The sequence below is a fragment of the Tachyglossus aculeatus genome, chromosome 27 (assembly GCF_015852505.1).
Source record: "Tachyglossus aculeatus isolate mTacAcu1 chromosome 27, mTacAcu1.pri, whole genome shotgun sequence".
NCBI classification, from domain to species: Eukaryota; Metazoa; Chordata; class Mammalia; order Monotremata; family Tachyglossidae; genus Tachyglossus; species Tachyglossus aculeatus.
The window spans coordinates 3,505,250-3,531,221 of NC_052092.1; the positions used below are offsets into that span (position 1 = coordinate 3,505,250).

At 48.2% G+C, this 25,972-nt stretch overlaps 1 protein-coding gene across 7 annotated transcripts in view; it reads left to right on the forward strand.

The window, feature by feature from the left end:
• ERC1 (ELKS/RAB6-interacting/CAST family member 1) overlaps positions 1 to 25,972 on the forward strand; it is a 276,795-nt gene that overhangs the window by 155,751 nt on the left and 95,072 nt on the right. For all 7 annotated transcript variants that reach the window (XM_038767705.1, XM_038767706.1, XM_038767707.1 and 4 more), the window contains one exon: positions 8,649 to 8,809. In XM_038767705.1, coding sequence (XP_038623633.1) covers positions 8,649 to 8,809 — 161 coding nt within the window. The remainder of the gene's footprint in view (positions 1 to 8,648; positions 8,810 to 25,972) is intronic.

A 25,972-nucleotide genomic window follows, 5' to 3' on the forward strand; every position in this document is an offset into this window, starting at 1 on the left:
AAATGATACTTCATGAACCATCTAATGGAAGAAATTACTGGATATATCTAGGGTCATTGAGAGCTAGGAGAGAATTGCTTATTCATCCTACTTTTCAGAGGGTTTTGAGCTTTATGATCATGCCAAAAGGATGCCTGAGGAAAGCATGCTGATTGATTCAAATCCCCCCTGCTCATTCCGTATCTTTATTGAAAACTTGGGCGCAGATATTGAGGATTTGTGGGTGATGGAAAATTGGGCAAGGCAGCTATTGGCTATTGCTGTGGGTTCCCATGCAGTTCAGTTGGGACAGATGGAAAGCAGAAATTAAAAGCAAACCATGTGATTGCAGGGTGCAGAAAGGCTATATACAAAGAACAGAACATGATCTGGGGGTCTTGGCAGACCAGAAGCTGAATGAGAGTCAGTATTGTAGTAGAGTTATTTCAACAACCCAGTCCGGTTTGGGTGGTATTTATTAAGTGCTTATTGCATGCAGGGCACTGTACTAAGCGCTTGGGAGAGCACTTGTATTAATAAGGGCTTGTACCACAAGGGGCTGGAAATAAGCCTTCTGCTTTGATCTGACCCTTCTCAGAGTTGTTGTGTCCACTTTTGATCCCCACGGGAAGATGGCTTGCTGTGGACAGGAGATGTGTCTGCCAACTCTGTTGTATGTACCCTCCCAAGCGCTTAGTACAGTATTCCACACATAGTAAGCGCTCAGTAAATACCATTGATGAAGAACCTGGAGAAGGTCAGAAAAACAGCAGCAGAAATGCAGAATGGAATGTTACCTTTGGATAGTTGATATTCGCCCCAATCCTGCAGCACTTAGGTACATATCTTTATATTATTTATTCTAAATCACTCAGTTATTCATATTAACATCTGTCTCCCCCTGTAGACCATAAGACCATTATGAGCCGGGAAGGTGTCTGCTAATTTCTCTTGTGAGAAAGCAGAAAGTGAGAGAAGCAGCGTGGCTCAATGGAAAGAGCCCGGGCTTTGGAGTCAGAGGTCATGGGTTCAAATCCCGGCTCTGCCAATTGTCAGCTGTGTGACTTATCTTCTCTGTGCCCCAGTTACCTCATCTGTAAAATGGGGATTAAGATTGTGAGCCCCACATGGGACAACCTGATCACCTTGTATCCCCCCAGTGCTTAGAACAGTGCACATAGCACATAGTAAGTGCTTAACAAATACCATTATTATTGTTATTATTATTATGTTTTATTCTCCCAAGCTCTTAGAGCAGTGCTCTGCATGTAGTAAGTGCTTAATAAATGCAATTGATTGAATGGAATATTGATGCCGGTAGGAAGGTTGGGATTGTTCACCTCTGACAGGAAGGCCAAGCGATGATTCTCTAGATTTATAGGAAAGAATTTTGAGCACCAAGATGCTGACCATTTTTCCCTGTCCAATGAGGAATGAAAGAGGGAAAATGGACTTAAATTGGTCAACCATAAGGAAGAGTTTATAATCGCAGCTCTGCTACTTGTTTGCTGTGTGACCTTGGGCAAGTCACTTCACTTCTCTGAGCCTAAGGTACCTCATCTGTAAAATGGGATTAAGGCTGGAAGCCCCTCGTGGGACAGGGGCTGTGTCTAACCTGATTAGCTTGTATCTTCCCCAGTGCTTAGTACAATGCTAGCCACATAATAAGCGTTTAACAAATACGATAAAATAAAAAGGACTTCTTGTCTTTCAGGCTCCTTAAGCACTACCAGGGATGGGCTGTTAAGATGAAACTATTACTAGTAATAATTGTGGTATCTGGTAAGCGCTTCCTATGTACCAGGCATTGTACTAAGCGCTGGGGTAGATGCAAGCAAAGTGGATTGGAGCCAGTCCCTGTCCCACATGGGCTCACAGTCTTAATCCCCGTTGTGCAGGGGAGGGAACTAAGGCCCAAAGAAGTGAAGTGACTTGCCCAGGGTCACACAGCGGACAGGTGGCGGAGCCGGGATTAAAACCCAGATCCTTCTGACCTCAAGGCCCAGGCTCTAGCACCTAGGCCACGCTGCTTCTCATTAAGTAAGTATAAAGAAGGCCATTTCTGGAGATTATTATAAACTGAATACACAGAGCATCTGTCCTTTGGGGTTAGGTCATCCCTTTGCCCAGCGGCAGGAGACTGGAACAAATGAACTCTTGAGCTAACGTGCTCCAAGAATGGAAAGATCACAGGCCATGAAGCAATTCCCTCAGACCTCCGGACTTTCTCCCAGGCTCAGAGCCAAGGAAGCTTCAGATGACTGGTCAGAGGAATAGATTTAGGGGGCCATTCTTGACCCGAATCCTTACTTCTTTAATAAACCCCTCTAATTGCATCTGCGAGTCAGTGACGGAAACCATCCTGAAAGCTTGGAGCTGGAAGTGGGATGGGAAAGGGAAGCCATCATGGTTGAAATTGGGAATTTGGGAAAAGGTAGATCAGTGAGATGAGAGGCAGTCAGCTTTTTTGCCTGGCTTCTTGTGGGTGTATGTTTGTGGTGGAGGACAGGAAGGTGTACACGTGGGTCTGAATCTGTATGTGCAGTTGTATATGTGTGCGTGTTTGTCTAGATACATACATGCTTCAACACAAGAAGCAGTGTGGCCTAATGGAAAGAGCCGGGGCCTGAGAGTCAAAGAACTAGGTTCTAATCCTGACTCCGCCACTTGTCTGCAGTGTGACCTTGGGCAAGTCAGGTACCTTCTCTGTGCCTCAGTCCCCTCATCTGCAAATTGGGGATTAAACCTATGAGCCCATTTGGGACCCAGACTGTGTCCAACCTGATTAGCTTGTATCTACCCCAGCACTTATTTCAGTGCCTGACCCCTAGTAAGCGCTTAACCAACACTTTAAAAAAAATTGCTAATACTCTTGATCGTCTGCCCCGGTTCCAAGAGATATTTATTTAAAACAGCGTGCCCTCCCCCAAACCATTTAGAATTCCCACAGCATCTCTCCTTAGGAGAGATCAGCGCTTGTGGGAACTTTGATCACTATCACACTTGCGTTCCGGTGCCACTTACTTTTCGAGTAGGAGGATTTACTTGCCTCAAAATCAACACTTGTGGTTTTCTGCGAAGCCCAAAAGCAACCCCACAACCCTCCCACCCTGAAGGCGGAAGCCATAGTAGGTGCTGATATCAATCACTGGTTCCGCGTCCTGTTCACCTGTACCCACTCTTCATCGGGGATTAAAAGCCCGGTCTCCCACTTGGTTTTCTCTAAGAAAAAAACTGCAACGGAAAGCAAAAACCCTCTTGAAAGAGCCAAGGCAGTTTCTGCAGGCCTACGTGTTTGTGTTCCGTTGAAAAAACAACTATCAAGAAATGCAGTCTTAACCCCTTGCGGTCTCTCACGAACATACCCAGAAGGGAGGCTTTTCAAAGCTGACGACATTCAGATCAAGCCAAGATCATCATCATCATCATCAATCATATTTATTGAGCGCTTACTGTGTGCAGAGCACTGTACTAAGCGCTTGGGAAATACAAGTTGGCAGCATATAGAGACAGTCCCTACCCAACAGTGGGCTCACAGTCTAAAAGGGGGAGACAGAGAACAAAACCAAACATACTAACAAAATAAAATAGAATAGAATAGATATGTACAAGATGCATTATGTGATCAGTCAGTCAGTCACTCATATTTATTGAGGGCTTACCGAGTGTGGAGCACTGTACTAAGCGCTTGGGAGAGTACTATAGAACAGCCACATCCCTGCCCTCAACGAGTGTACAGTCTAGAGGGAGAGTCCAGTGGTGGGATATCAAGGCGACAGATCCAGGATTCTGGTGTTCTCACCAAGCATCCATTTCCTAGACTGAAAGATCGCTGTGGGCCGGGTGCAATTCTACCAACTCTGTTGTATTGTCCTCTCCCGGGCACTCAGTACAGCGCTCTGAGCACAGCGCTCAATAAATATGATTGATTGATTTCTGTCTTCCCCTCTAGAATGTGAGCTTGTTGCAGGGAATGTCTCTACCGACTCTGTTGTAATGTCCTTTCCCAAGTGCTTAGTACAGTGCTCTGCACGCAGAAAGCCCTCAATAAATACCATTAGTCCATTGATTGATTTACACACCAGTAGTAATAATAATAATAATGGTGGAATTTATTAAGCACTTGCTATGTGCAAGGCACTGTTCTAAGCGCTGGGGAGGTTACAAGGTGATCAGGTTGTCCCACGGGGGGCTCACAAGTCTTAATCCCCATTTTACAGATGAGGTAACTGAGGCACAGAGAAGTGAAGTGACTTGCCCAAAGTCACACAGCTGACAATTGGTGGAGCCGGGAGTAGAAGTAGTAGCAGTTGTAGTAATGGTAGTAGTAATAGTAGTAGCAACTGTGGTAGAAATAGCATTAATGCCATTAGTACTGATGATTCAAACACTTAGTACAGTGCTCTGCACACAGTAAGCGCTCAATAAATATGATTGAATGAATGAATGATTGATTAATAGTTTTAGTAGCCGTAGTCCTAGTAGTGGTAGTATCGGTAGAAGTGGATGGTATTTATTAAGCGCCTACTGGTTATCTTACTGTTTATCTTATATCTCCCCAGGACTTAGTCCAGTTTTCTGACTCCCAGTTCTGAATTCTCCGTATATCTCAGGACACAAAACCTCTCTGTGTGTGCACAACATGGAGTGATTTATCACTTATACCTAGGCCTTTACAGTCACCAACTGCAGATGGGAATAATAATAATTGTGGTATTTGTTAAGCATTTGCTTTCCACCAAACACTGTACTAAACCCTCGGGTAGAAACAAGATGCGGACCCAATCCCACATGGGGTCCGTAGTCTAAGGAGGGAGAAGCCGTTCCCGTTCCCATTTAATTTCCATTTTACAGATGAGGAAGCTGAGGGAGTAGCTAAGTGACTGGCCTAAGGTTACAAAACAGGCAAGTGGCAGAGCTAAGGTTAGAAGCCAGAACTGTGCTCTTCCCACTAGGCCTCACTGCTTCTCAGTAATAGTAATGAAAATTGTGGGGTTTTTTTTTAAGCACTTATTATGGAATGAGCCTTGAGGAAGAACCAAGATAAATCAGATCAGACACAGCCCCTGTCTCACTTGGGGCTCACAGTACAAGCGGGAGGGAGACATGGATTTCATCACCTTTTTGAAGTTGAGGCAACCAAGGCCCAGAGCAGTCAAGTGACTTTCCCAAGGTCACGCAGCAAGCAGGTGGCATCCATTCATTGTCGTATTTATTGAGTGCTTAGTGTATGCAGAGCATTGTACTAAGGGCTTGGGAAAGTACCATACAACAATAAACATGATGTTCCCTGCCCACAATGAGCTGAGAGTGTAGAGGGGGGGCAGATAGACATCAATACAAATAAATGAAATGACAGATATGTGCTTATGTGGGGCCGGGACTGGGGAAAGAGCAAAGGGAACAAGTCAGCGGAGCCGGGATTGTCACCCAGGCCCGTGCCTTCCCACCTGCCGCTTCCCGAGATGAGCGAGCCGTAGCCACCCATTGAAGGAGGTGCCCTCACCCAAAGCACCTGGGGCCGGCTCGGGGCAGGGAGGGATGCCAAGCTGGGGCCGAGCAAACCACTCGGCGGCAGCGGCCGAAATGATCTGAGAAGTCCAACATTCCGGTCCCTCAAGAACGGAATCCGCCTCGGGCCCCCGGAGCTGAGAAGCCGTGGCCACCCAACGCGCGGGGCTCCGGGACCCGTTAGCACAGGGCACAATCCAGATTGGTCACGCTGCGGGTCCACGCCCAGCGAGTCCACAGAGCTCGGTGCGTGCCCGGGGGGCGGAGCGACCCTCCCCCTCCCCTCCCCCGCCCCCCCATCCCGGGCTAATTAAGAAAAGGTTTATTGCCACAAAGATCCCGTCTTGGCAAGTAGCAAACTGACATGAGCCCTTATGATTGTTGCAGTTGGCTGGCTGCTGGCTTAGATGAGGTTACTTTTTGTTTTAAACAGATGTTTTGTGGTTGGCACACCCCTTGCCCCTCATTTAAAAAAAAAATGTTGCCAGAAGAAATCAGATGAAGGCCCATCACCCAACAGTGGGTAGGGCTCCATCACCTTGGCCCCTTTGGTCCCTCATGCCCTTTTCTGGGCATCTGCCCGCCCCATCACCCAGTTCCCTTTTTTAATTATTTGCTAGTGCTTATTATGTATACCAGGCACTGCTAAGCATTGGGGTGGATGCAAGCTAATCAGGTTTGACACAGTCTCTGTCCTGCGTGGAGCTCACAGTCATAGTCCATATTTTCCAGATGAGGTAACTGAGGGACAGAAAAGTGAAGTGACTTGCCCAGGGTCACACAGTAGACAAGCAGCAGGATTAGAATGATGGCGATGACGGCTATGGTATTTGTTAAGTGCTTACTATGTGCCAGGCAGTGTCCTTAGCACTGGGGTAGATACAAGATAATCGGGCTGGACACAGTCCATGTCCCACATGGGGCTCACAGTCTTAATCCCATTTTACAGATGAGGGAACTGGGGCAAGGAGAATTGAAGTGACTTGCCGCAAGTCAAACAGCAGATACGGTTGGCGGAGCCGGGATTAGAACCAGGTCTTTCTGACTCCCAAACCTGGGCTCTTTCCACTGGGCTCTTTTCTCTTTCTCTCTCTCTCCCTCTCTCTCTCTCCTGTAGTTGTTCTTCACACATGATTTTCCTCCCTCCCTTTTCTCTCATTGCTCACCTCTCTTGTCCAGATTCAGGGCAAGCAATCATCCATTCTATTTCCAGCAGCTCTTCAGGAAGGAGTGAACAGCACAGTCAGGAAGGGCCTGGTTTGGATGGAGAACTAAGGCTCCTTCCTGGATGCCTCAGGCTCCAGTCTGACAGCTGCCTCCCGGGCAGTGATGGGTCAGTCAGTCATATTTATTGAGCACTTACTGTGTGCAGAGTAGCGTACTAAGCACTTGGAAGAGACAGTAGAACAATAAGCAGACACATTCCTGTCCCACAACAAGCGTACAGTCTAGAGGGAGACAGGCGTTAATAGGAATAAATAAATGACGAATATAGACATAAATGCTGGGGGGATTGCGAAGGGGGATGAATAAAGGGAGCAAGTCAGGGTGATGCACAAGGGAGTTGGGGAAGGGAAAGGAGGGCTTTGTCGGGGCTTTAGGTCACCAGCCGGTCGGACGGGCACTGGGTTCCGCCGTCCTTTCCCATCTCTCACTTCGGGTGGTGACCCGGGCCTGGTGCCATGACCCGCATGACCACCTTGTTGAAACTCATCGTGGGTAGGGAAAGCATCTGTTTATTGTTCTACTGTAATAATAATAATAATAATAATGATGGTGGTATTTTTTAAGCACTTACTATGTACAAAGCACCGTTCTAAGCACTGGGGAGGTTACAAAGTGGTCAGGTTGTCCCACGGAGGGCTCACAGTTTTAATCCCCATTTTACAGATGAGGTAACTGAGGCACAGAGAAGTTAGGTGACTTGCCCAAAGTCACACAGCTGACTGTCCACTCCCAAGCGCTTGGTACAGTGCTCTGCACACAGTAAGCGCTCGATAAATACGATTGAATGCATGAAGGAATGAATGACAGAGGTGGGTCGATTCATTAGTTCCTTGGATCGTTATTCTTGCCCCTTCCTTTGGGCTGAGAAGAAGGGGAAACCTGGATGTCCTCCTCCCTTCCAACAGAAGCTGAAATGCTGGTTATCTCACGAGGCCTGAGAGTCATCCGCCGTGGCTCCTTCCGCCCTGCGGCTTTGGAAACGGATCCAAGATCTCCCAACAACACTCTCACCTCCTTGTCTATTTCCAATCGGACACTACCGCTCCGATTCCCTGATGACCTCTCGCCAACTCCAGTCCCGTCAGCCCTTCCCTTTGGTCCCTCCTGATCTCCCTTGTCCACTCTTCTAATACTGATAATGACTATGGTACTTATTAATCAATCAATCAATCAGTCGTATTTATTGAGCACTTACTGTGTGCAGAGCACTGTACTAAGCGCTTGGGAAGTGTAAGTTGGCAACATATAGAGACAGTCCCTACCCAACAGTGGGCTCACAGTCTAAAAAGGGGGAGACAGAGAACAAAACCAAAACATACTAACAAAATAAAATAAATAGAATGGATATGTACAAGTAAAATAAATAGAGTAATAAATATGTACAAACACACACATATATATATATATATATATATATATATATATATATATATATATATACAGGTGCTGTGGGGAAGGGAAGGAGGTAAGATGTGGGGAATGGAGAGGGAGACGAGGGGGAGAGGAAGGAAGGGACTCAGTCTGGGAAGGCCTCCTGGAGGAGGTGAGCTCTCAGTAGGGCTTACTATGTTCCAAGCACTGTTCTAAGCGCTGGGATAGATACAAGTTAGGTTGGATACAGCCCCATCCCACATGGGACTCACACTCTTAAACCCTTTTTTCCAGACGAGGTAACTGAGAGCCAGAGAAGAGCCCGTTGTTGGGTAGGGACCGTCTCTATATGTTGCCAACTTGTACTTCCCAAGCGCTTATTACAGTGCTCTGCACACAGCAAGCGTTCAATAAATACAATTGAATGAATGAATGAAGTGACTTGCCCAAGACACAGACACGTGGCGGAGCTGGGATTAGAACCCAGGTCCTTCTGACTTCAGGCCCGTGCTCTCTCCAGTAAGCCACGCTGCTCTTTTCTCTCTTCTCCTGGGGGCCAGGTGGAAGAGCTGATGGTGGCCATGGAGAAGGTGAGGCAGGAACTGGAGTCCATGCGATCCAAACTGTCGTCCACCCAACAGTCCCTGGCGGAAAAGGAGAGCCACTTGACCAGCCTGCGAGCCGAGCGGAGGAAGCACCTGGAAGAAGTCCTGGAGATGAAGTAAGTGTCCCTAATCCCTTCCTTCACCTGGGGCCTCTTTGCGCAGTGATCGGTGGTATCTACGGCGCGCTCACTGTGTCCAGAGCACTGCACGAGGTGCTCCACCAGGGAGGGCAGTGCTCAAACCCTGAGGAGCCTGGAAACCCGAACCCCACACCTTTTCTCACCCCCACTCCGCCATGAAAACGATGTAATCCTGGTGGACCCGTGACGTATGGGCATTCGGTATTCATTCATTCAATCATTTATTGAGCGTTTGGAAAGTACAGTTCAGCAATAAATCTGCCTAACCCTCAGATCCGCGGTACTCGCATCCAGATCCGTCATCCGTTCACTTATACTAATGTCTGTTACCCTGCCTAGACCGCAGTTTCACTGCAGGCTGGGAATGCATCTACCGACACTGGTTCTTCGCACTCTCCTGAGTGCTTCGCCTGGTGCTCTGAACACAGGAAGCGCCTGATAAAAACCGTCCCTCGGCCAGTGGCTTCGATTGTCTGTCAGATGGTATTTGTGAAGCGCTTACTAGGTGCCAAGGACTGTACTAAGCAGTGGGATAGTTATAAGATCTTCAGGTGAGACATATTCACCTGATCTCAGTCTGAGAAGAAAGGAGAGCAGACTTCTTCCCATCCTACTGTTCTGCAGAGCTCCAGGATAGCTGAGCCCCTCTGACAGGTGGGGAAAAAAAAGAATACAAAGAGGATGACTGCTGTTTTACAGTCCCTGCTAAGATAGTGGAGCTCGGGAAGGAGGTAAACACCTAAAGTGTGACGAAGCTAGAAATCGCCCAGGGCCATTGACAAGGACTGATAAATCTATAATCCAGTCTGTCGCTCTGAACGTAAATGTCAGGAGTGGGATAGAGGAAACCCCAATTAGGAGGTGCCTCAGGAGTCAGGCTGGAGTAGTTTAAAGCCTTGTGGTCGGGTGATGAGCAGATAGAATTCCCAACCATCTCTGCAACCGAAGTTGTTATGCCAACAAGGACGGGGGCTCTAGAAAGGGAAGAGAAAGAAATAAAATGAAACGGATCTCAGGCAAATAGAGACCGTGAGTCCGGTGGAAGGCTGAAACAGTGCAGGACCCGGGTTCTTGTAAACAGACCGAGGCCTGTCCTGGAATGTCGGACACTAAAAGCCCATTATGTTCCCTGGTTCACCTCTCCTGCGGATCGAACTTGGAGGTGTTTTCCTTTATCCGCCTTTCCCCTTTTTGGGCTTGGAATGTCTCGAAGCAGGCACGTAATGGCTTCAGCGGCCGGAGGGGGTGCGGGCTGAGAATCACCAAGCACAGGAAAGGCCGGTGGGGGAGATGGACCCCGCCAATGAAATGGGGCCCTTAGAGCCACACGGCTTGTTTGGAAGGAAGATTGTGGCTCGAACCCCGCACCCTTCTGCCATTAAGGGGCTGGGAGGTGGGAATCACGCTTGGCTACAGTCTAGGATGATTCCATCTTTCTCCTGGGAGGACCAAGATCGGGCAGTGCGGGAGGGAGCGGGGCAGATCCCTAGCGTAGGAGCAGGAATCTGTATTGGACTCTCCCAGGCTCTTTTTTTTTTTTAATGGTTGTTAAGCGCTTACAACGTGCCATGCACTGTTCTGAGCACTGGGGTCAGTACAAGCTAATCAGGTTGGAGGCTGTCCCTGTCTCACATGGGGCTCACAGTCTCAATCCCCATTTTACAGAGGTAACTGAGGCACAGAGAAGTGAAGTGACAGGCCCAAGGTCACACAGCCGACAAGTGGCAGAGTCAGGATTAGAACCCAGGTTCTGACTCCCAGGTTTGGGCTCTACCCACTAGGCCACGTGGCTTCAGTCAAGTTCTCAGTCCTGTGCTCTGCACCCAGTAGAATGTCAGCTCCTGGAAGTTCATCGACATGTTTTAAAACAGCCTGTCCATTTCTCGTGCAAGCGCTTAGTACACTGCTTGGCACACAATAAGCACTGAATAAATAAAAAGTCCAGGGAAAACATGGAAGAGGCAGACCAGCAGCTAGATGGATAGAGACCGTAGCAAGGATAACGGAAGAACCCTTAGTAAGGTTACGGATTATGGCAGAAGATAGGATGTTCTGGAGAAAATATATTCATAGAGTGGTTATGAGTCGGAAACGATAATAATCAAGATTATTATCAGCACTTGATAATAATAATAGTAATAAATACGACCGATTGATTGATTGGGCTTTGAGGCGGTTCTGTTGACAAGAAACCAATCTGCCCAACATCTAATTTTTGGTCCTCAGAGATCGGAATTACTCAGCAGCTCCATCGACTTCCTCAGTGAGTTCTTGCTTGGGATATGTTGGAAAGAGCTCGGACTTGGGAGTCAGAGGATCTGGGTTCTAGAGTTGGCTCTGCCATGTGACTTTGGATGTCACTTCACTTCTCTGGGCCTCAGTTTCCTCATTTGTAAAGTGGGGATTAACTGTGAGCCCCCATGTGGGACATGGGCTGTGACCAACCTGATTAGCTTGTATCTACCCCAGTGCATAGGATAGTGCCTGGCACATAGTAAGCGCTTAACAAATACCCCCCAAAAAGGAAAGAGACTTGGGTTCTAATCCCAGCTGTGCTACTTGTCTGCTATTTGTGTGACCTTGGGCAAGTACTTCTCTCTGCTTCAGTTACCTCATCTGTGAAAAGGAGATTGACTCCAACCTGATTAGCTTTTACCTACCCCAGGGCCTACTAACAGTGCCTGCCACATAGTAAACACTTAACAAATACCATAATTAAAAAAAATTAAGATTATTATTTTAGGAGTCGATGCCCAGAGAGAGATATCATTCCCCTTCCTTTTGGAGTTTGTGCACATGTCCTTTTTGCCCTCTGACTCTTCTCTCCTTGCAGTCTCCAGAGCCAGCCGTCTATTTGTGAATGGATGGCTTTTGAACTCTGACCTCTTTCCCTCATCAGTTGTCTTTTCATCGGATTGCCTGACTTTGTTTGTTTGTTTTGGTTCTTTGGCATGAATATTCCCCCCTACCCTTGGATCCTTATTAGAGTGTCTGTAAACAGCCTCCAGGCCTCTTAGTGGATTTAGCTCCTCCTTTCAGCCTTTTCCCCACTTAGGTCTTGCACTTTATCGTAGTCTCCTTTTCCCATTCCATCTTTTCTGGGGTGGTTCTTTGGGAGGCCGGCTGCCGGTTCCGAGTAAATAACCAAGGTAAAGTGCTTTGGCGATGAAAACACCAAATAGAAACAGAGAAGCAGCATAGTCTAGTGGATAGAGCCCGAGCTTGGGAGTCAGAAAGACCTGGGCTCTACTCCCAGCTCCACCACTTGTCTGCTGGGTGGCCCTGGGCAAGGCACTTCACTTCTCTGGGCCCCAGTGACCTCCCCAGTGCTTAGAACGGTGCTTTGGGGGTGAAGACTATGAGCCCTGTGGAGGACATGGACTGCATGCAACCTGATTAGCTTGTATCTACCGCAGCGGTTAGTCTAGTGCCTGCCACACAGTAAGCACTTGACAAATAACATTAAAGAAATCTATATTGAAAACCAAAGCCCCCATGAGTGGAAAGGGTGGATGTCGATCCAGAGTCATGGGGGCCTTTAGGAGCCCTGGGTGTGGCCGGCTCCCTCCTGGCTCTCGCTCTCGCTGCCGTCCAGCCCTGCTGACCCTGGCCTCGGATTCCGCTGCAGGCCTGTAGAGCCCCTCCACTGTGCTCTGTATTTTCAATAAAAAAAAGTTTATGGGGCTATAAATTGCACAACCCTGAGGGCTGCTGGGATTGGCCGAGAGGAGGAATCGCTCTCAAGTTGATGTGGGAATCCAGGGCAGTCAGAGATGACGCCTCCTCTCCTTCATCCAGTTGGCGGCCCGCAGCAGCCTTTTTCATAGACTTCTTCACTCCCTCTCTCTCTTTCACCCTCCCTTTCTCTCTCTCTCTTTCTCTCTCTCTCTCATACACACAAACACACACACAGTAACCACACACACACACTCTCACACAAACACATGCATTTTCTTTCTACAGGCTTCCTTTTTCCCTTCCTCTGTCCTGAATTCCACAAGGGGCCCTTCCCATCCTACCCTGCTGATTCTTCTGGGTAATTTGTCACCTCAGTTATCGGTGAACGCCGTGGGTGGAATTGGTTCTCGAGGACTCAAGCCCGCCATATTGGTCAAAAGGTTGAAGCGGCGAAGAATCTGAGGGAAATTGGCTGCTGAAAGCTCATGATGGGGAAGATGGAAAACAGCATAATCATAACGACAGCGTTGAGGGTGATAGTGAACGTGCTGTCTGCTAAGCATTTACTGTGTCCAAACACTTTCCTAAGCAGTGAAGTAGAGTATAATCAGATTGCATATCATCCATCTCCCATTTTAAGGAGGGAAAGAGAATGGGTTCTTAATCCCCTTTGGCTAGTGAGGAAACTGAGTCGTGGAGTCTTATTTATAGCACTCACGTCCATATCCGTAATTTATTTATTTATATTAATGTATGCCTCCCGTCTTTGACTGTAAGGTCATTGTGGGCAGCGAATGCCTCTGCCAACTCTGTTGTATCTAGCTCTCCCAGGTGCTTAGTTCAGTGCTCTGCACACAGTAAGCACTCAAACATACCATGGATTGGTTGATATTCCATTATTTTAATCTTCTGCCTTCCTGAAGGATTGGTTTTTGACATCATAGAAGATAGCTGGCGTTTCTGTTAGTCTTATAATCCGTTCCTGATGATGAGCCCTGGAGGTGAATTGTCAGTGGTGTTTATTGAGCACCTACTGTGTGCAGAGCACTGTATTAAAAGTGCCTGGGAAAGTACAGTGCAGTTGAGTCAGTAGGAGCTCACAGTCTATGGGAGGAGACAGATGTGAAAATAAATGACGGCTAGGAGAAATAATAATAATAATAATTGTGGCATTTGTTAAGCATTTACAATGTACCAGGCAGTGTTATAAGCACTGGAATAGATACAAGCAAATGGGGTTGGACACAGTCCATGTCCCACGTGGGGCTCTCAGCCTTAATCCCCCTTTTCCAGATGAGGTAACTGAGGAGTTAAGTGACTTGCCCAGGGTCACACAGCAGACACGTGGCGGAATAGTAGAACTCACTGATTCGTTGCCTACCCACAAGCAAGTTTAGAGAGCAGTCCATTCTACCGCTCTGCAGTTGTGTAAGCGTGTTGCGTGCGTGTCCCCGAAATCCTTTGTTCTTTCATCACTCATCCGTGGCTTTGCCTGAAATCCTGGGCAAATAGCGCAGCCAAGGGCTTTTTCCTTCAAGAGTCACATTCGACCAGAATATCGAGGTTTAGAAATTCCATAAGGGAATCGGCGTAAGGAATTAATAAAGAAATTTACCGAGCTGGAGCTGAAACCGGTTCCGTATATTGCGTTACATATCGTGACAGCTTCAAGACACAGATTTGAGGAGTGGTTACCTTCCAGGAAAGTCTAACTCCCCCTCCTCAGGCCATTGATTTAATAATGTCCCGTTGATGATGGTTTGAGCAGTAATAATAGTTACTGGTTAGAGAAGCAGCAGAGCCTAGTGGAAGTTCCAGAACTTCTCACCAGAACTTCCACCAGTTTTCTAATTCTGGCTCAGTCCCAAGAGAACTTGGCCCAGTCATTTCCGCAGGGATTTGCACGTGGTTGAGTGTGTACATAACACGAGAAGCAGCCTGCCTAGTGGATAGAGCCCAAGCCTGAAAGAAGGATCTGGGTTCTAATTCTGGCTCTGCCATTTGACTGCAGTGTGACCTGGGGCATGTAACTTCTTCCCTGAGCTTCAGTTTGCTCATCTGTAAAATGGGGAGTAAGACCAGGAACCCCATGTGGGCCAGGGTCCAACATGAGTAGCATGTATTTACCCCAGTGTTTAGTAATAATAATAATTGTGGTATTTGTTAAGCGCTTACTATGTGCCAGGCACGGGACTAAGTGCTGGGGTGGATACAAGCAAGTCAGGTTGAACACAGTCCCTGTCCCATTTTATAGGTGAGGTAACTGAGGCACAGAGAAGTGAAGCGACTTGCCCAGGGTCACACAGCAGGCAGATGGGGGAGCCAGGATTAGAGCCCAGTTTCTTCTGATCCCCAGGTCCGGGCTCTAACCATCAGGCCACGCTGCTTCCCTGGCACATAGCACCTTAGCAAATATCATTTAAAAAACAAATACCACAGGGATGGGAAGGAGACTTTGTAGATGCATATTTAGTACATTTAGCCGTTTACACAGATGACGGAGCATAAAAACAAACAAACCCTGCTTCCATCCTCTAGACTGTAAGCTCGCTGCTGGCAGGCAATGGATATACCAACACTGTTGGATGATGGTCCTCTCCCAAGCACTTAGTCCAGTGCTCCGCACCCAGCAGGCGCTCAGTAAATCCCGTGGATTGTCTCAGAGGAACGGCTTCTCCGCCTCTATCCGTGTGACAGGCTACTCAGACTCTCATAGGGCTCATCTGTTCCCCAACCCCGGGGCCGGCCTCATTAAGATCGCAGAAATGAAATGGAAGATGCCAGTTGGGCCGGGAAGCGTTGCTAGGGGAACATTTTGCGATGTACACATCAATTATGCACACAACTTATGCATAAGTTATGCAGAAGAGGCTGTCTCTATGGAGGCTCACAACTCCTCCGCATATGTAAGCAATTGTGGCCGGATTCCATTCTTTTTCCTCTTCCTCATCCTCCCTCCTCAGCGCCACATTCTTCCCACATGCCCCTCCACACAGGGGGGTCGATTCCCACCCAGAGCGTTGTCATTTCTGATTAACTGATTAACTCGTATCGACCCCAGCGTTTAGAACAGTGTTCGACATATGGTAAGGGCTTCACCGAGGGGAGCAGGTTCGGCCCAGTGGAGAGAGCCAGGAAATCGGAGGACCTGGGTTCTAATTCCGGCAATGTCACTTATCTGCTGGGTGACCTCAGGCGAGTCTCTTCACTTCTCTGGTCCTCAGTTCCCTTATCTGCAAAATGGGGTTTTAATAACTGTATTCCCTCCTACTTAGAATGCAAGCCCCATGTGGGACCTGATTATCTTGTATCTAGTCCCACGTTCAGGATTTATTGAGTACTTACTGTGTGCAGAGCATTGTCCTAAGCGCTTGGGAGGGTACAGTTTAACAGAGTTGGTAGACACAGTCCCTGCCCACAACGAGCTTACTTGACACACAGTAAGTGCTTAACGAATACCACAATCATTACTATGCAGTAATGCTAAGAAGAATAAGTTTTTTCTCCTCACTTCCTTGCCCGGGAATCTGCTGGTGAAGTGGGGGGTGGGTAGAATTTGCTTTCGGATGCTCAGAGCCGAAGCAAGATTCACCACTGCCCCGTTTTCTTCCTTTTGTTTTGAAGAAGGGAGAGCCCCACAAGAATTGGGTGGGGGGAATAGTATGTGTGGGTGTGTGTGTGTGAGAGACAGAGAGTATGGGCGGGCTTTGGAAAGACTTGAGGAAAATCCTCTCAATGCCCAGAGCTCTGACTCCCTGAGGAGATGTCTGCCTTTTCAGCTCTGTAGTAATTGTGGGATTTATTAGGCAAGTACTGTGTGCCAAGCATTGTACTAAGCACAAGAGGAATTAGATGATAATCGGATCAGGCACATTCCCAATCTGATGGGCTCACAGTCTGAGGAGGAGGCAAAGAGATCTTTTGGGGAATGGTGTCTGAGCAGTCCATCAATTACTCAATTGTATTCATTTTTTTAAATTTAATCTATTCATTTTTTAAATGGTATTTGTTAAACACAACGGGCCAGGCGCTGAACTAAGCACTGGAAGAGAGTCAATAAATCAATCAGTGGTATTTATTGAGTGCTTACTATGTGCAGAGCACTGTACTAAGCACTTGGGAGAGTCCAGTACAACAGAACTAGCAGACAGGTTCCCTGCCCATAATGAGCTGATGGTCTAAAGAGCTTACAGTGTAAGGAGGAGGGGGAATGGCATTAAACAGGCAATCAATTAATCATATTTTTTGTGGTTTTTTTATTTTTTTTTAATGGTATTTGTTAAGCACTTACTACATGCCAGGCACTATACTAAGCGGTGGGATAGATACAAGATAATCAGCTTGGACCCAAATCCTTGATCCACCTAGGACTCACAGTCTTCATTTTGCAGAAGAGGAAGCTAAGGCTCAGAAAGGGAAGCGACTTGCCCAAGTTCATACAGCAGTCACGTGACAGATCCAGGATTAGAACCCAAGTCCTCTGACTCCCAGGGCCGGGAGGGAAGCAGGAGTAAACACCCTGATGCTCTTACTCTGTCCTAGGAGCTGCACCCAGTATATTATCGGTCAATCAGTCGGTGAGTCAGTCATATTTTTTGAGCACTTACCTTGTGCAGAGCACTGTACTAAGTGCTTAGACGAGGATAGTAGAACAACAGAATAACATAACAGCCAATTCCCTGCCCACACGAGTTTACAGTCTTGAGGGGGAGACAGACATTAATAGAAATAAATTTATTCTCCCGGAATGCACGCGCAGCATCCCGACACCAAATCGGTGTGGCCTCATGGGACTGGAGAGTCAGGGCAACTGGGTTCTAATCCCGGCTCCCCGACCTGTCTGTTGTGTGACCGGGAAGTGAAGTGACTTGCCCAAGGTCACAGCAGACAAGTGACGGAGCCGAGGTTAGAACCCAGGTCCTCTCGGGCCCAGGATCTTTCCACTAGGCTACGCATCTTGCTCTAATCTTCCCCTTAGATGTCATTTTTGCAGCATGGCTCAGTGGAAAGAGCCCGGGCTTTGGAGTCAGAGGTCATGGGTTCAAATCCCGGCTCCGCCAATTGTCAGCTGTGTGACTTTGGGCAAGTCACTTCACTTCTCTGGGCCTCAGTTACCTCATCTGTAAAATGGGGATGAAGACTGTGAGCCCCCCGTGGGACAACCTGATCATCTTGTAACCTCCCCAGCACTTAGAACAGTGCTTTGCACATAGCGCTTAATGAATGCCATTATTATTATTATTTTTGGTGACAAAGGATTGACTACTTCGGCTTCACCCGCCCGCGAGAGTGGATCGCTTCATTTTAGGCAACCGAGATCTTCCTGGCCTCATATGTATCTTATAATGACAATTTGTTTCCTTTTCCCCCCTCCCGATAAAACCCCCCGTTCCCCGCCTGCTTGTGTGATAGCCAGTTCCCGGGGCCTGGGCCCATACCGCTGTTCAGCCTCGTGATAAAACACCTCCCCATCTCATTAGATCTCCAACTCCCCGTTCCCCGGGTAGCGGTCTCCAAGAGGGAAGGCACTGTACTCTCTCAATGAGCCATGACCGGCTGGGAGGAAAGGCAAGGCCACCATAAAGTGGCCCGGCCCAGGTGGTGTGAAATGGATTTGTCCCTACCAGCACTGGCAGGGATTCATTTGTGGCCGGCGAAAAGACTTTGTCAGGGGAAGGAAATTTTCGGCTGCCCGCTTCCCTCACCCAGAGAATGATGATGATGGCATTTGTTAAGCGCTTACTATGTGCAAAATAAGTGGCAGAGTCGAGATTAGAACCCAGGCCCTTCTGATTTCCAGGCCCGGGCTTTATCCACTAGGCAATGCTGTTTAAGCACTCCATAAATAAGATTGAATGAATGATTATAGTTCCGATCAATATAGGTAGGTATAATAATTAATAAATTACAGTGCTTGTTGAACACTTACCATGTGCCAAATACTGTTCTAAGCTCAGGGATAGATAGGTACAAGGTAGGTTAGACAGAATCCCAGTCCCACAGGGGGTTCCCAGTTTAAGTAGGAGGGAGTAGGATTGAATCCCCATTTTACAGCTAGGGTAACTGCAGCCCAGAGAAATGAAGTGAGTCGCCCAAAGTCAAACAGCGGACAAGTGGCAGAGCTGGGATTAGAACCCAGGTCCTTCCGACTCCCAGTCCTAGTTTCCATCCACTAGGTCACACTGCTTCTTCTGTTCTCGGAGACGTGGACCGAACTGGAGCAGGATCCACTAACTCCATCCCCTCTCTGTCCTGTGTCACCTGTCCCCCCAGTAGGACACTACCTTCGCTTCTGGCCCTTTTCCTTCTTCCTCTCGGGGTCCTTTGTCCGGCCCGGAGGAAGAAGAAGGTGGGAAAAAATTGGGTGGAATGGAATTTGGGGATTTGGAGTTAGTTCCAGTGCCCAGCTTCTGAGCTTCCATTATGTAACCCGAGCCCCGTTCCAGGCTTAGTCATTCATTCAATTGTATTTATTGAGCGCTTACTGTGTGCAGAGCACTGTACTGAGCACTTGGAAAGTATAAGTTGGCAACATATAGAGACGGTCCCTACCCAACAGTGGGCTCGTGCCATGTGGATTAGCGGGAGCATACCTACCTGGGGTCAGCAATCCCAGGTCCAGTTACGCTGTTTGAAAAATATTGGCCTTATCCGAGCAATATCACTTTAGGACTCGGGGCCTGAGGAGGAGAGTCTTTTGGCCTCAATTCCCTGTGTTTCTTTAGGTTTTTTTTTCCTTTTCTTTCCCCCGGCCATCCCCCTTTCGGCAGGGATGTATTTCCTGCCGATGGCACCCCCACCCAGGGCCCCGGTCCCGCCTCGGTGTAGGCGACCGGAAGGGCGACTTCTCTATCCCGCTTGGAGCCGCTTGATGAGCTTGACCTCTGACCCTTCCCCCTCCCTCAGAGCGACATAAGACAAATGAGCAGCAGAGGCGGGAGGAGGGACTCTGCTGACCCGTTGGCCGACACTTGGGAACTCCCCGCCTCCCCACCCCCCCAGGGAGGATAGCAGCAGATGAGGGAACTGAGGTCCAGAGAAGTTAAGTGACTCGCCCGAGGTCAAACAGCAGACATGTGGCGGAACCGGTGTTAGAACCCAGGTCCTTCTGACTCCCAAGCCTGTGCTCTGGCCACTAAGCTATGTACTGTTCCCCCCGAACCCTAACCTAGGCTCAGGGCCATGGATAAGTGGGCGGGGGGTGGGAAAGGGAGGAAAGAACAGGGACTGGCTACCCTCAACCCAAACAAAAAAATCAGCACCTGAGAAGCAGCCTAGTCTAGCGAATAGAGCCCGGGAGTCAGAAGAACCCATGTTCTCATCTCGGCTCCATCACTTATCTGCAGGGCGACCTTGGGCAAGTCACTTCCCTTCTCTGGGCCTCAGTTCCCTCATCCGTAAAATGGGGATTAGGACCGTGAGCCCCGTGTGGAATGGGGACTTTGTCCAACCTGATAAGCTTGATATACGCCAATGCTTAGTCCAGTGCCTGGCACATAGCAAGCGCTTAAGAAATACCACAAAAAAAAAAAGTATGGAACCCTGGACCGTGCAGAGCTGATTTTGGACACAAACCACCAGGCTTTGGGGCGCAAATGAGGCGTGAAGCAAAGCTGGCAACCCCCAAGCGTCCAAAGCACAGGGGCCTGAGTGTGCGTGCTTTCATTCCCAGCCTCGGGGTGCCTAGCAAAGGTTGCAGATTGAACAAAGTTGGGATTAATCGGAGCACAATCAAATAGAACCCATTCATTAATCCCCGCCTAGGCCACAATGGAAGGATCGTGTAATTGTGAGAGAGGCCGCCGGAGGAGGCCTCCTTTGTGGTGCTGAGCAAAATCAACGGCAAAGGTGTCAAATAGAAAAATGACACTACCCCGGTTAGGTGAAGGTATCGTTGGAGCCAAGAGAAATTGGCAGAGTCAGGGGCTCCGGGAGGGAACTGATGAAGTACTGAAAAAGAGTTGTTGGCCCAAACCCTGTGAACATGTGACTAGTTTTAGGGGAGTTCAATTAGTGGGATTTATTGAGCACTTATTGTGGGCAAAGCACTGGACTGAGCACTTGGGGTTCATTCTTTCAAAAATATTTATTGAGCATTTAGTGTTTGTAGAGCACTGTACCAAGCAGCGTGGCTCAGTGGAAAGAGCACGGGCTTTGGAGTCAGAGGTCATGGGTTCAAATTCCGGCTCCACCACTTTTCAGCTGTGTGACTTTGGGCAAGTCACTTAACTTCCCTGTGCCTCAGTTACCTCATCTGTAAAATGAGGATTAAGACTGTGAGCCCCACGTGGGACAACCTGTTCACCTTGTAACCTCCCCAGCACTTAGAACAGTGCTTTTCACATAGTAAGCACTTAATAAATGCCATTATTATTTTTATTATTATTATTGGGAGAGGACAGTAGAACAATAGAGACATGATCTCCACCCACAAGGAGCTTGCAGTCTAGAGGGGGAGACAGACATGAATAGAAATAAATAAATAACAGATATGGACGTTAGTGATGTGGGGCTGGGAGGGAGGGTGAATAAAGGGAACAAGTCGGTGACACAGAAGGGAGAGGAGGAAAGGGGGTGCTTAAGGAAAGCCTTTTGGAGGAGATGTTCCTTCACTAAGACTTTGAAGCGGGGGAGAGTAATCATCTGTCAGATTTGAGGATCTTGGGTGTTCCAGGCCAGAGGCAGAATGTGGGTGAGGGGTCGGCGATGAGATAACGAGATCGAGGTACAGTGAGACGGTTAGCATTAGGTATAACAACTGATAGACACGTTCCCTGCCCACATGGAATTTAATCTATCAATCGATGGGATTTATTTGGCATTTATGGTGTGCAGGGCACTGAACCGACCGCGTCAGAAAGGACAGGACAGCAGAGTTGGCGGACGCATTCCCTGTCCACAGCGAACCTACAGTCTAGAGGGGGCTTATGACTTAGCATCTAGAAGCAGCCGTCCTGGCCAGTTGAGTCACGATGACTTGAGTTTCCAGAACTCACAGCGCCCGCCTGCCCCAAAGAAGAGAGAGGGAGAAACATGTCTTGTATCTGAGACGTAAAATAATAGAGCCTCACTTTCTCCCAGAATCGATGAATCAACGTTATTTAACGGAGCACTTACTGGGTGTATGGCAGTGTAATAATAATAAGAATACTAAGAATAACAACTGTGGTATTTGTCAAGCACTTACTATGTGCCAGGCACTGGACTAAGCATTGGGCTAGATACAGGATAATCATGTTGACCGCAGTCCCTGTCCCACACGGGACTCACAGTCTTCATCCCCATTTCACAGATGAGGGAACTGAGGCTCAGAGAAGTGAAGTGACTTGCCGAGGGTCACCCAGCAGATGGGTGGCAGAGCCGGGATTATTCATTCAATCGTTTTTTTGAGCGCTTACTGTGTGCAGACAACTGTACTAAGCGCTTAGAACCCAGGCCCAAGCTCTTTCTACTAAGCCACGCTGCTTCTCCAGCCTTGAACTCTGCCCATCATGACTATGGTACTTAAGCACATTCAGTCCGAGGCTATCCAAGTGTTTAATAACTGTCACGTGGTGTTTTGCCTCCCAGCGTTCCCTGCAAATCACTCCACTCCCTGGGTTTCCCTGGCGATTCGGAGAGTTGCACGGATGCAGTCCGCATACAGGAAGAGCTCAAGGTTTACCATGGATACGGACTCATTCCCCCAGCAGCAAAATCGTTACCTCAGACAAGTCTGAGGATATCGGATCAGAAGGGACTGCTAGGAAAATTAACCCCTCCGACTGATCATCCTAGTCTTCACTCAACCCTCCAATGCCGTGGGCAGAGCCGTGACCTCCGAAAGACACCAAAAAAGCCCCCCCGAAACCTATCCCAGTCAATAGTCATTTCCCCAAAGCAATTGATATAGTTCCACAGGATGAGATTAATAGTTCAGACAAAAATTGCAGCTGTAAACAATCAGAAAATGGAGACGGAGTTTCAGGCCAGTGAACACGCGGTGGGCTTTTTTCAGGGAAGGAGTAACAGATCTCAGGAAAGTAACGTGAAATTGTTTGGATGAGCTCCATTAGCTGGATGATGTCAGCTGGGCATCAGAGCAGTGTTACGGGCAGTTCAGTCAGTCGATCAATCGATCACATTGATCGAGCACTAACTGTGTGCAGAGCACTGTGCTGAGCGCTTGGGAGAGTACAATTTAACAATATAACAGACACTTTCCCAGCTCAGAACTTATAGTCTGGAGGGGGAAATAGACATTATTAGAAATTAATAAATTACGGTTATGGGTGTAAATGTTGTGGGGCTGAAGGAGGGGTGAAAACAAGAGAACAAATCCAAATAGGATGTAGGATTCACTTCCTTAGTTGTATTTACTCCCCAACGGGCCTGCAAGTCGACTTCCTCAACTACTTTTACCCTTTTTATCGGTCCATGAGTTAAAAGTAATTATTGAACAGCATCTGTGTGCCATCACCATATTTGGTACTGGAAAGAGTACAATAGAGTAAATATTATTATTACTATTACTATTATCATTATATTGGTTAAGTGCTTACTATGTGTCAAGCAGTGTTCTAAGGGTAAGATACAAATTAATGACACTTGAAGAAGCCCCTGTCCCACATGGGGCTCACAGTCCTAAGTAGGAGGGAGAACCGGTAAGAAATCCCCATTTTCCAGATGAGGGAACTGAGGCACAGAGAAGTGAAGTAGATTGGCCAATGTCACGCAGCAGTCAAGGGGTGGAGCCGGGGTTAGAATCCATGTCCTCTGGCTTCCCGTTCTGGGCACTTTCCACCTGACCATGCCGCTTCTCTTCCTGCCGCTGCTTCAGGGCGTCATATCCTGACATAAAGTGTTTTACCATTTTTCCCTCCTGCGGTAATAAATTCAAAATTAATACCAAGTTTGACCTGCTCCGGGGCTAATAATGTGAGGAGTTTATCCTCTCCCCTACCACGTGAAGCATTAAATAGGCTCTGGCCCTATGAGAACCCATCTCCAAACCCCTCACCCACGGTCAGGCACTTTGAGAGCCAGAGGGCCGCTGCCAAGTTTATGCCAGGGTGGCACCGGATTGTTACTGATTGCCAGGAGGGCCTGAGGCTGCTGCTGAATCACAACCCCGCTGGGAAGCAGGATGGCCTAGTGGATAGAGCCCGGGGCAAGGAGTCAGAAGGACCTGGGTTCTAATCTCGGCTCTGCCGCTTGTCTGCTGGGTGCCCTTGGGCAAGTCACTTCACTTCTCTGGGCCTCAGTGACCTCATCTGTAAAATGGAGATTGAGGCCGAGCCCCATATGGCGCAGGGAATCCATCCAACCCGATAAGCTTGTATCTATCCTAATGCTTAGAACAGTGCATAGCACATAGCACTTAACAAATACCATTAAAAAAAAAAATAGGCAGGGGCTAAAATCCCAAGGGGATCCTGGAGGCCTGGATTCATATGCCCCAAACAACCAGAAGCAGCGTGGCTCAGTGAAAAGAGCACGGGCTTTGGAGTCAGAGGTCATGGGTTCAAATTCCGGCTCCACCAGTGGTCAGCTGTGTGACTTTGGGCAGGTCACTTAAATTCTCTGTGCCTCAGTTACCTCATCTGGAAAATGGGGATTAAGACTGTGAGCCCTCTGTGGGACAACCTGATCACTTTATAACCTCCCCAGCTCTTAGAACAGTGCTTTGCACATAGTAAGCACTTAATAAATGCCATTATTATTATTATTAACCAGTGTCACTCCTACTGTCTTCAGAGGCAGGCGCCAGCAGTTGTTAATGATAACAGTAATAATAGTAGTGGTATTTGCTAAGTGCCTGCTGTGTGCCAGGCACTGTACTAAGCACTAAGGTGCTTAGTACAAGCCAATCAGGTTGGACACAGTCCATGTCTCCCATGGGACTCACCATCTTTATCCCCATTTTACAGATGAGATAACTGAAGCGTAGAGAAGTGAAGCGATTCCTTAGACTATAAACTCGTTGTGGGCAGGGAAGGTGCCTCCTAACTCTGGTGTATTACACTCTCCCAAGAGCGTAATACTGTGCTCTCCTCACAGTAATCGCTCAATAAATACAATGGATCGACTGATTGATTTGCCCGAGGTCACACAGCAGACAAGTGGTGGAGCCAGGATTAGAACCCAGGTCCTTCTGACTTCCAAGCCCCTGGGAGTCTTAAAGAGAGCGGGTGGAGGGGGCTCCGGGGGATTGTTTGCTTAGAGTGAAGGGGATGCTGTGTTTTTGCTTTGTCTGTTCTTCATTCCAAGAAGGCAACCTGAAACCTTTCCTTGTTGCGAGCCCCTGAATGGTTAAACTGTCTCTCCTCCCCACCAACCCAGTCCATTCCCCATAAGGCCCCTTTCACGAAGCCGAGCTCCCCCCGCTGCTTTACTCGGTGAGATCCGGAGGCTGTGTCAATAATAATAGTAATAATCACGGCATTTGTTAAGCGCTTACCATGTGCCAGGCACTGTACTAAGCCCTGGGGTAGATACAGCAAATCAGGGTGAACACAATCCCTGTCCCCACATGGGGCTCCCAGTCTTAATCCTCATTTTGCTGCTGAGGGAATTGAGGGATGGAGAAGTGACCAGCCCAAGGTCACACAGCAGACAAGTGGCAGAGCTGGGGCTAGAACCCACATCCTTCTGATTCCCATGCCTGGGCTCCAACCACTAGGCCACACTGCTTCTCTTGCAAAACCCAGCTTCCAGAATTATATCAGAGGTGGGTCAGTGCCCCCTCCCCGCCTCTTCTCCTCCCTCCCTTCTCTCCAGCCCTCTGCCTTAACAATGAAAGGCTTGAACTGGACCTAGCATCCGTCAGTCATCTCTTTGTTCTTCAGTGAGGTCAAGAATCCAAGCAGCTCAAACGCTCAAGCCTATCACTTCCAGGTTAAAGGGCAGCCCAGCCAGCCTTCCGTGTAGGAGCAGCTGCCTTCCTCTTCCCAGTGTTCAGTCCATGTCTCCCCACTCTTCCAGAACCTCCAGGGATTGTCCATCCACCTCTGTGTCAAACAGAAGCTCCTCTGCATTGGCTTTAAAACACTCAATCACCTTGCTCCCTCCTACCTCACCTCGCTATTCCCCTACTAAATCCCGCCTGTGCGTTTTGCTCTTCTAATGCTAACTTACTCACTGTGCCTCCATCTCATCTATCTCGCTGCCGACCTGTCGCCCACGTCCTGCTTCTGGCCTGGATCTTCCTCCATCCTCATATCTGACAGACTTACGGAAATGACTTACTGAAGGCCCATCTCCTCCAAGAGGCCTTCCCGACTAAGCCATCTTTTCCTTTTCCTCAACTCCCTTCTGCATCACCCTGACTCACTCCCTTTATTCACTGCCCCTCCCAGCTCCGCAGCACTTGTGCCCATATATGTCAGTTATTTATTTCTGTTCATGTCTGTCTCCCCCTCTAGACTGTAAGCTTGCTGTGGGGAGGGAACGTGTCTCTTATATTGTCCTCTCCCAAGCGCT